We start from the raw sequence: 12364 nt of genomic DNA on the forward strand, positions 1-12364 counted from the left end.
CCTTTTTACTCATTAAATAACGAAGTGCCGCGTGATCAGTGTGAACAATCACTTTGGTACCCATGAGGTACGGGTGGAACTTTTCCATAGCAAAGACAATGGATAAGAGTTCTTTATCGGTCACCGTATAGTTTACTGGGGTGTCGTTCATAGTCTTACTAGCATAGTAGACCGAATGGAATATCTTGTTTATTATTTGCCCCAATACAGATCCTACCACCATGTCGCTAGCATCACTCATGAGCTCAAATGGTAAGCTCCAATTTGGTGCGGTAATGATGGAAGTGGTAGTCAACTTATACTTGAGTAGCTCAAATGCCTTCATACAGTCATCATTGAATACAAATTTGGCATCTTTTTCCAACAACTTGGACAAGGGGTTCACCACATTTGAGAAATTGTTGATGAACCGATGGTAAAACCCCTCGTGACCTAGAAAGCTCCTCACTCCTTCGGCGGAATTAGGAGGAGGGAGTTTTGATATCACATCAATTTTAGCTTTATCCACTTCAATACCATTCTTGGAGATCTTCTGGCCGAGGACAATGCCCTCCTCGACCATAAAGTGGCACTTCTCCCAATTAAGCACCAAGTTGGTCTCTTCACAACGTGCCAAGACCTTATCAAGATTATCCAAACACTCTTCAAAAAAATCCCCTACAACAGAGAAATCATCTATGAAAACCTCGAGGAAGTCCTCCACCATATCCGTGAATATTTCCATCATACACCACTGAAAAGTAGCTGGTGCATTACATAAACCAAATGGCATCCTTGAGAATGAAAATGTGACATACGGACAAGTGAAGGTGGTCCTTTCTTGGTCTTTAGGTGCAATAAGAATCTGGTTATATCCAAAATACCCATCCAAGAATCAATAATAAGCACGCACGACTAACCTATCCAACATCTGATCAAGAAATGGAAGCGAAAAATGATCTTTCCGAATCACTTTGTTGAGATTACTATAATCCATGCATACTCTCCAACTTATGACAGTTCTTGTGGGGATCAACTCATTGTTGTTATTTGTAATCACAGTCATGCCCCCCTTCTTTGGGACACATTTTACCGGTAAAGTCCATGAACTATCATAAATGGGGTAGACAACCCCAGCATCCAACCACTTGATGATCTCTTTCTTGACTACCTCTTGCATGGCCTCATTCAACCTTCTTTGACATTCCACGAAGGGTTTGGCATCCTCCTCCAATATGATTTTGTGCATTTAAAAGGCGGGGCTTATACCCCAAATCTCCGCCAATGTCCAACATATTGCCTTCTTCTTCCTTTGGAGCACCGAAAGGGTGGACTCTACCTGCACGTTAGTTAAGCACGAGGAAAGAATAACAGGTAAAGTGGAACAAGGACCTAACAACTCATACCTAAGGTGTGAAGGCAAGGGCTTCAAATCCAATGCGGGAGGCTCCTCGATTGATGGCTTTGTTGGTGGAGTCTTCCGGTTCGCAAGGTCCAAAAAAAGTTTTCGGGGCTCATATGTATATGAACTCATTCCTTGCTAAGCATTGAAATATTTACGAAGCCTTCCTTCTCATCCTCATCATGATTCAATAACATAGCTTCCAATGGGTCTTCAATGTTCATCATGGCACTTATGTCATCAACAACTACTTCGGTCACAAGATCCACAAACGAACACACTTTGTTGCTATTAGGCTGCCTCATTGACTTGCAAACATGGAACACAATGTTTTCATCGTCCACCCAGAAGGTGAGTTCCCCATCTTCCACATCAACTAAGGCCTTCCCTATATCTATGAAAGGTCTCCCAAATATGATTGGCACCTCATAGTAACCCTCACAGTCAAGTATCACAAAATCTGCTGGAAGTATGAACTTGTCGACCTGAACTAGAACATCATCAATTATCCCCAATGGCATCTTCATTGCCCAGCCCGCCATTTGTAACCTCATGGATGTGAGTCTTGGTTGCCCAATCCCTAATGTCTAGAACACAAAATATGTATCAAGTTAATGCTTGTCCCCAAGTCGCACAAATCTTTGGCGAAATTGGCACTACTAATAGTGCATGGGATTGTAAAGGCACCGGGGTCTTCTAAATTTGGAGCCATGGAGTGCACAATGGCACTCACTTGATGTGTCATTTTGATTGTTTCGTAGTTCATTGATCGCTTCTTTGTCACCAATTCCTTCTTGAACTTGGCATATCCACTGCATTTGTTCTAAGGTTTAACCAATGGTATATTTATGGACAAACTTTTCACCATATAAATGAATATCTTGAATTGCTTATCATTGTTTGCTTTGCAAGCCGTTGAGGATATAGTGGAGGAGGCTTGGCTAAGGAGCCTTGGCTTTGGGCACTACTGGATCTGGTATGTCTATCACATGTCCCCTAGAAGGGTTCACATCATCTTGTGTCTTTGTCACGACCCAAATCGATGGGCCGCGACGGGCACCCGGTACCTTACTCAACCGAGTACATCATCATATACATGTGACACACAGGCCTAATAGGCCAATATAATCATTTATAAACTCAAAACATAGGCCGAAAAGGCCGTACAATCTTTCACGTACACGACATATGTCTACAAGCCACTAAGAGTACATAAATTTCATAAAGGTTGGGACAGAGTCCCGCCATACCAAGCAATACACATCTAAATCATACTAACCAAACAAGCAACTCTGAAGCAAATGGAGCGCACCAACATCTTCTGCTGAGCTGATAGCCTACTTGGAGGGATCTCGACCTGTCTATCAGGACATGCGGGCATGAAACGCAACATCCCCAGGCAAAAAGGACATCAGTGCGAATAATGTACCGAGTATGTAAGGCACATAAATAAATACATAAGAGACATGGAAGAAATATAGAGTACATGACTCAACCTGTAAGTCTAACTAACTTTGTAAATCACGAAATAATTATAGTATCATGCATATGAATATAAATGTCATGTCATGCATAGGTACATGTTTCATAACATCATCAGCCTCTGAGGGCATCCCATTATATCATCTTGGCCACTGTGGGCAAATCATCAACGTATACCAGCTGATCAGGTGGTGGTGCGTATATAACGCCATAACCTTTCCCATATCCCATATACATATATATACATACATATATACGTGTATATAACGCCATCTGATCACGGGTCAATGTACATGAATGCAATTCATGAAAAGTACGCTACTAAAATCTTTCGAAATGTCATAAAACCATTTTGCCTTTGAGTAATACCATAAAGTAACCTCGTTTCAAATTTCGTATTTTTCTAAGACCCGTGAACAAATGATAAAATATTATGACACATGGAAATTCAAGAACATAGATATCTCTAATACTTCTATGAATAGAGTCATTCATGAATTTTGTGCATTTGCACGTTTCGTTCGTATTGTATGGATCATGCCAAAAGAAAGAAGAGATAGCCTTAACATACCTGAGTCGATTCTCTTGAAGATCCCTCTAACACGCGTTAATTGTGACAAAACATGTAGACAACAAAATCGGAGTAGGAAAAAATCCATTTGATGTTCTTTAGAAATATTGTATCGTGCTCTCTTAGAAATTCAAATCTTGTTGCTATTACACAACATATATGATACATCGTGTGAAATTTTGAAGTTGCAATAGCAGATCCGTATGAATCATTCTTAGAAAATGAATAAATGAATTTGAAGTTGTAATAGTCAGATCCGTATAAATCATTCTTAGAAAATGAATGAATAAATTTGAAGTTGCACTAGAAGATCCGTATGAATAATTCTTAGAAAATGAATGAATGAATCTTAGAAAAGTCCATTTTATAGTGGTGTGGGTCCCACTTGGTAAAGGCCTACTTTAGCCACTCAAATACCTCTTAAACGCCACCTTTTATGTGACTTTATGAGTCACTTAATTGATCCTTGTATGACTGACACGTTATGGGGGGTGGGGTTTAATCTTATCCAAATATATCCCCAATTAGTTAGGTAATGTCCCGTTACCCGGTAATTAATCAATTACCCATAAAATTGAGAATTATTCCCACTTACTTAAAATATTACACACTTTTCACATACCTTATACACTTTAATAATGGTCATGTGGTACCTCGTATGGTACTAGTCCATAAATACCGAGTATTTTAGCTCGGGCCGTATTTTACCCCAAAATGCAAACTTGGATAAAATTAATTTTCTTTGACTTGCTCCCCCTTTCACCTTCATGAATTTACTAATCACTTGTGAAATAGCATAATCCTTATAATCTCCAAATAATCTTTTACTTGGACTGATGTCAGTTACCTTATGACAAATTCAACGTACAACACTACAGGGTGCAACATCATAGTAATGTAGTACTACAGGATGTGACATCTCACTTCCGGGCTCTCATTACTTTATGGCTTATTTTTATGTACGAAAATATGGGGTGTAACATCATTCCCCTATTTGGAACATTCGTCCTTGAATGTTGACTGATGCGCTTATCGTTCTCATATCCCATAGCTCTTGCGAATACTTTAGTAGTCTTTTTTCCATCTAGGCAACTGTTCTGTGAATAAGTCCAAAGGCCAGGGCATTCCCCCCTTTAGGCCTCCTTCCCACTCCATGACTTGTGATCGAATTCCTTCCAATCTCGTAACTGTTGCTACCTTCCATAATGCAGCTTCTACGATATTGATCCTGTAAGTGTGCCTATGCGACTCTCCTCTACTTTTTCCTCCAGCTTTTAGCCAATCCTAAAGTTCTTCGCTTAGTATTTGTCGAACTTACAAATATTGCTATATCTTATTTTATAGACATAGTTATCCATTCGTATGTCTTTATTGCATCTACATAGGTCATACCATACCATAACTCTTACCTCAATTTCTCGTTACTGAGGTCTGCTTTCAAATCTCAGATTACTTTCGTTGCTTATCTCATACGTATAAATCTATGTCCTCTAATGCCTCCACATTACTGTTCATCTTTAAGAATGACGGCCTAATCTCCTCCCATACTTTATAACTTTTATCCATCCATTGTTGATTCACCTCAATTTATATCCATAATCTACCCCTGATAACTTAACCTTTTATGTAATATTGCTACTAGGATTCATGTTTTATCGGGGAACATCTAAAATGATTAGATTGATCCACCTAGGGCGATACCCTCCTTTCATAACCGTATCTCACGGCATCCCAATGTGATTCACCTTGCATGGGTATTTTAATCATGTCCAATTCATGAGATCCCTTTCTTTTATTCGTTAGATCATTACTCAATCTGAGGCCCAAACGTCATTTTTTTGTATTAACAGAGCAACATTCCATCTCTTTTGAATGTTATTAGTCTTAGACTCATTTGAGTTCATTCAGGTTATACTGAATTTTATATAACTTAGAGAAACTGGTAGCATTCTTGTTTTCATGGGTCTTAATCCCGATGACTTATCCGTTCTCGTCATCATCTCACTCACCCTTTCTTGTTCTTACTCCTGTCATAAAACTTTGTCGCTTTACTATACTTTAGTTTGGGACCCGTACATTTCTATTTATATTATTCACGTCCTTCCTTCAACTTGTTTGCAACATAGATTTCCTTATGTTGTTCTAGAACATCAAGCGAGATATCACATTGTCTCTAACTATTCTTTACTCTCATAATCAGGCTTTTCGATACCTAGACCATATTCTAGAAGATATGCTACTGACGTTGCTTCTATCATTCCTAGATATTGAATCCCCATGCTTCTAGCCTTCTATCCCAAGTATGGAATATTCCTAACCTTCTGCCTTTGAGTATCTCGTTCATTGTTCACCTTTACCTTACTTTCCTTAAAGCCTCACATCACATCTTCTATCTCTTTCATGACCTTCCCTCTACATAGATATAATTCACATCCATATCTTGAACTTCTATCATTACATATGCACCTTTTTACACAATCTCGTGAGAGCTTCATACTAACTTCTTATGAGGTTGGGACACCTCTAACTGGCTTTATCGTAGAGCCGTTATAGAATATGGCTACTGCATTATCTCTCTTGTACCTTTGATAGTAAGACTGATTCTGCAATGTTTTTAATCACGATTTCTATAATTTTCAGGGTCCAATAATCAGATTCCTGATTTACTTCGTTGATGTTTGTCTTTAGTTTCCTCCTTTTGTTTATCAGCCTTTATGTAGGCTTAAGCTACCTACCGATATGAAGTTCATGGTATTAGTCATTACTTTATTGCTCCATGGATGCTATGGAATATCCATGATACAATCTTCTAATTATCCATTCCTTTGTCAATGACCTGGGCTCAATTCTTTCTTTTAACTTATACCGGAATCTTCTACGGCTGTATATGCTGTATGTATAAAACTCCAAACTCTTAAGTGCGTTCATAACATAACTAACTCTGCAGCATGAGTCCAATAATTCTTTTTGTTCCATCTCAGCCTTCTTCAAACGTAAGCAATTATTTTTTTCTTGGTCTTTCTGCCCCCTTCTTGCGTGCATACATAGCTTATCTTGGTGTCCACACATACTGGAATTCCATAGAACTCATATGATCTTGAATATCACTTCTGATTTTACTTCTCGTTCCTTAGCCACAGTAGGTGTCATTTTCTTTTAGAGTGCACACAATGTTGTTGTGAGACTGTCATTATAAGACTATTTCCTCCTTAGGTTACCCAGCTTAGGTTGAAGCCTTTTTCCTTATTTCCTCATCTAGCCTTTCTTTTTAGAACTTAGGGAGAACCCTTGACCCTTATAAAGTTGTGAGCTTATTACAAACCTTTTGATATCCTTCCTTGATTATAATTATTCATAGTTGCTTACATTAGTGCCCTTGTTCTTATAGAGTTGCTTCTGAACTGATATTTTGATTGCCTTCCTAGTGGCACTTTTTTTTATCCCCGTAACACATATATGGTACCTTTGACCACCCCGACTCCTATATGAATATATCTCAAGAATTATAATGACATTACTACGAGGCTGAATTCTCCATGTTGGGGTTTACTACATTTATCTTGCTTGATCTACTGATTTGTCTGTAATTTCTTGCCTAGTCATGACTAGGCTCTTCATGAACCGATGACTAACTACTCGTTGGCCTATTCTCATATCCATATTCCGTGTAATCTTTCTTAAGTTATTTCTTTTGTCTTAACTTACCTCTCGCACTAGTTCCTTATTTATCAAAAACATCCCGGGCAGGAACCCTTACTTCTTTTTCTTGGAATCATGCTTACATAGCATATCTGTGATATTTGAATAAGTGTGATCTCGTCCCTTTCTTGTTTCTATCGCATTCTTCCTTTATCATTCCATAGTTACTAGATCCATTTAATTCCGACTTAATGCCACATCACTCCATATTCCCCTATTTTAGGGAAGTATTAATATTTAGCACTATGAAGATCTACTTATAAATGCTTTACCTCTTCATCATTGGCATCTTATCACACTATCGATGACCCTTACTCGCCTTGCGGAAATCTTTCTGTACCAAGGATAAGAAATTTCCTTACTCACGAGGGAAAACACCTAGTGTTACTGGCACTTACAGTCCTTTAAGCTTAACTTTGCTCACATTACTTACTTTTAGGGAAGCGTCTTCCTGAATGACCATTTCTGAATTCCTCATGGATCTTCTTCTGTGGTGCATTTTATTATTGCCGAAACGCAATATGAAATTCTCATGATGCTGACTATTATCAAATCACTTAGCCCCTAATTCATGTTTAGTTTATCTTCTTCACTAGCCCATACTAATTTCTATTACTCTGGGGATTAACTATCCCTTCTGGTATTCGCGTTGGAGTCACGAACTTATTTCTTGAAAAGAGGATATAACCTTATGGCCTATACTCTTTTGCTGTCTTAAGGCCCATCACCTTTCGTCTCTTTCTTCATTTGACTATAGGTTCTGTAACACTCTACCGTTGTCATCCATGTATCACACCTTATTCATAATGCTTCCTTATCTCTCTTCTCATTACTTTGCTAATATTTCTGCCTGTTACTTTATTCTGAAAACTTCAACAAGACATTCTTTTGCTTTTAGCTCCCCTTGCTTCATCCGTTGGCTCTCCGAGTTGCCAAGAATTCTCGCTTTACTAAGGACAGGAGCCATACTAAGGTAATATTTATTTTTTTAAGGCTTCCAGTGCCTATCTTTGTAGTACTCATATCTAGTTGTACTATTTTAGAGTGCACCATTTGGGTGTCTCATAAAGAGATCTATTACTACATTTGCAATACCCTTTAGAAATGTCAATTGACGCAAACAATCCATCCATCATTATTGGTTACTCTAACCCCAGCCAAATCTTGATATCCTATCCCCCTCTTAACTATCTGTTAGCCCCCATAGGGCAAAACTAAAATGGGTGGGACCAATTATACATACCTCTATTACTGTTGAATATAACTCAAAAAGCTTATATTCCTCTGCCTGAATTATAAACATTGTTAGCCTTCATTAACTGGGCGCCTCGTACCCTTCTTCATCTCGCTTCTTTTGCTTGTTGCAACTTGTATTTATCTTCCAAATCTCTCATTGTTTTTCACCATAAAGGTGGATAGGCATTCTTGCCTTAAGGCTTCTTATCAAGAAGCTTACACCTCCCAGTACACCCATGATCTGCTAAAGACCTCACATTTACTTATCGTAGGCATCATACAAAAATTGAATTCCTCTAACTGAGCTCTTCCACAGCTATCTCTCTTTCCAACCATCTTTCCGGATGTAGGTATTGTCTTATTATGAATAAAATAAAATTTTGGAATTTGAATTCTTATAAGTGAGCTCTACCACACGATCTAGAGTGAAAAGAAAGAGTGACAGTCCTAAATGCCCGGTAGCCTCCTGCTTATAAGTGTGGTGCACGACACACCCATAAACAAGACTCTACTAGACACGACTTGTAGACTCCCTAGGACAAGACTGTTCTGATACCACTTTTGTCATGACCCAAACCGATGGGCCGCGATGGGAACCTGGTACCTTACTCAACCGAGTACCAACGTAACGTATCTTTCTTGTTACATCATCATATATACATGACATACGGGCCTAATAGGCCAATATAATCATTTATAAACTCTAAACATAGGCCGACAAGGCCGTATAATCTTTCACATACACGACATATGTCTACAAGCCTCTAAGAGTACATAAATGTTATAAAGGTCCAGACAGAGTCCCGCCATACCAAAAAATACACGTTTAAATCATACTAACCAAACAAGCAACTCCAAAGCAAATGGAGCGCACCAACATCTTCCGCTGAGCTGATAACCTACTTGGAGGGCTCTCGACCTATATATCGGGACCTGCGGGCATGAAACTTAGTGTCCCTAGGCAAAAGGGACGTCAGTACAAATAATGTACCGAGTATGTAAGGCACATAAATAAATACATAAGAGACATGGAAGAAAATAGAGTACATGACTCAACCTATAAGTCTGAATAACTTTGTAAATCACGAAATAATTATAGTATCATGCATATGCGTATGAATGTCATGTCGTGCATAGGTACATGTTTCGTAACATCATCATCCTCTGAGGGCATCCCATCATATCATCTTGGCCACTGTGGGCAAATCATCAATGTATACCAGCTGATCAAGTGGTGGTGCATATATAACGCCATAACCTTTCCTATATCCCATATACATATAAATACATACATATATATGTGTTATAATGCCATCTCGTCATGGGTCAATGTACATGAATGCAATGCATGAAAGTATGTTACTAAAATCTTTTGAAATGTCATAAGACCATTTTGCCTTTGAGTAATATCATAAAGTAACCTCGTTTCAACATTCGTATTTTTTTGAGATCCATGAACATATGATAAAATATTATGACACGTGGAAATTCAAGAACATAGATATCTCTAATACTTCTATGAATAGAGTCATTCATGGAATTTGTGCATTTGCATGTTTCGTTCGATATCGTATGGATCATGACAAAAGAAAGAAGGGATAGCCTTAACATACCTGAGTCGATTCTCTTGAAGATCCCTCTGACATGTGTCATGGTACTACCATCGGGCTCGGATACCAATACACATGGCAAGAGTATAATGGTTGGTCGCCTCCATGGCACGGGCCGTATTACCCTCTCGAGCAACCAGTGCCACATCTGGATCAAGCCTTTCACCAAGCTGATACAATATGGGGAACTACAGAAGAAGAAGCATTAGCTGGGCTGAGGAATCTATTATTGGAGGATGAAGACATGGACTGCAGTGCAATAATTGAGGAGGAGGAAGAAGAAGTCCTCACTATTCAGACTGTAGAGAAAAAAGTTGTTCTCAGGAACTGGACCGCCACACCATCTCGGACCCGCCGAGTCCTTGGGTAGCTTTGCAGATTTTATTCCTATAGCCATTCTAGGCATTTAAGATTTTCAGTAATTTTGTTTTTAAAGACTCACTTGTTTCAAAATAAATGCTCAATTCATCGAGCCGTACTAGTTTGTATGTTTTAAGTCTTAATAAATGCATTGGTCTTTGTTAGTTATTATTATCTTCCATATTTTTTCTTTCTACAGCATTACTGTTACTTTTCCTGATGAACCGGTGACTGTGACATGTAACGAGGAAATGCAACATGAGGATAGTGATTCCTATGAAGAATATGAGATACCTAAGGAAGTTGTCAAGGAGGTTGAAAACTTTGAGAATAAGCTTAAGTCCAACCTGGACGAAACTGAAGCAGTAAATTTGGGGGACGCCGAGACCGTCAAGGAGACTCGCATCAGCATTCACTTATTGCCAATAGAGAAACAAGAGTACATTCACTTCTTAAAGGAATATGAGGACATTTTTGCATGGTCATATAATGACATGATCGATTTGAGCACATCCAAAGTGTTCCATAAGTTGCCCACTAATCCCATGTGTCGCCGGTGAAGCAGATACTCAGAAAATTCAAACCAGACATGAGCTTGAAAATCAAGGAGGAGGTTACTAAGAAGATCAAAGCCAAAGTTCTTAGGGTGGTTGAGTACCCAACCTATTTAGCCAACATTGTGCCAGTTCTGAAGAAAGATGGGAAAGTTAGAGTATGTGTTGACTATCGAGACTTAAATAGAGCAAGTCCCAAGGACGATTTTCCACTTCCAAATATACAAATACTAATCGACAATTGCGCCAATCATGAACTCCAATCCTTTGTAGATTACTTCACAGGTCATCACCAGATTTAGATGGACGAAGAAGACACAGAGAAAACAGCTTTTACTACACCATGGGGGGTATACTGCTACAAAATGATGCCCTTTGGTCTAAAGAACGCTGGGGCTACTTACATGAGAGCCATGACAACCATCTTACATGATATGGTACACAAATAAATAGAGGTGTATGTGGACGACGTCATTATCAAATCTAATAGGGCCGCGGGTCAGATAGCAGACTTGAGAAAGTTATTTGACAGGTTAAGAAGGTACAACTTAAGACTAAACCCTGCAAAGTGTGCATTAGGGGTTCCCACATGAAAGTTACTGGGATTCATTGTCAGTCATCGGGGGATCGAGCTGGATCGGTCTAAAGTCAAGGCTATTTAGGAGTTACCGCCGCCTAGGAGCAAAAAGGACGTGATGAGCTTCATAGAACGTCTCAACTATATTAGTTGCTTCCTAGCATAGTCCAAAGTCATATGTGAACCCATCTTCAAGATGCTGAGGAAAGATGTCGAGACAAACTGGACCGAGGATTGTCAGAAAGCTTTCGACAAAATCAAGGAGTACCTGTCCATACCACCGATCTTGGCCCCGCTAGAGCCGGGACAACCTTTGCTACTCTACCTATCTGTATTGGATGGAGCCTTCGGATGTGTTCTGGGACAACATGATGAGACAGGGAGGAAGGAGCAAGCCATAACTACCTAAGTAAGAAATTCACACCTTACGAAGCACGATAGTCTCTGCTAGAACGCACTTGTTGTGCTTTGACCTGGACGGCCCAGATCTGAGGCATTACTTCTGTGCCTATACCACATACCTCATATCTAGGATGGACCCTTTGAAGTACATATTTCAGAAACCCATGACAACTAGGAAGCTAGCCAAGTGGTAGATACTGTTGACTGAGTTTGATATCGTCTATGTAACTCAAAAGGCGGTCAAAGGACAAGCATTGGTAGACCATCTTACTGAAAATCTGGTGGGAGGAGAATATGAATCCCTTAAAATGTATTTTTCTGATGAAGAGGTGTCATTCGCGGTAGAGGACATTACTGAAGCATACGACTATTGGAAGATGTTCTTCGACGGAGCTGCAAATTTCAAAAGTGGGCATTGGAGCAGTGTTGGTATCAGGAACAGGTCAACATTGTCTGGTATCTGCTAAACTCAAATTTCCCTGCACCAACAAT

The 12364-nt window shown here is 39.2% G+C and overlaps 1 protein-coding gene across 1 annotated transcript; it reads right to left on the reverse strand.

The window, feature by feature from the left end:
• Nucleotides 1-1509: 1509 nt before the first annotated feature.
• LOC138871116 (uncharacterized) lies at nt 1510-1923 on the reverse strand. The gene has a single exon (XM_070148972.1). The coding sequence runs from the start codon at nt 1921-1923 to the stop codon at nt 1510-1512; it is 414 nt and encodes a 137-aa protein (XP_070005073.1).
• Nucleotides 1924-12364: the final 10441 nt, after the last annotated feature.

Source organism: Nicotiana sylvestris, chromosome 6 (genome assembly GCF_000393655.2).
Source record: "Nicotiana sylvestris chromosome 6, ASM39365v2, whole genome shotgun sequence".
In the NCBI taxonomy this organism is placed as follows: domain Eukaryota; kingdom Viridiplantae; phylum Streptophyta; class Magnoliopsida; order Solanales; family Solanaceae; genus Nicotiana; species Nicotiana sylvestris.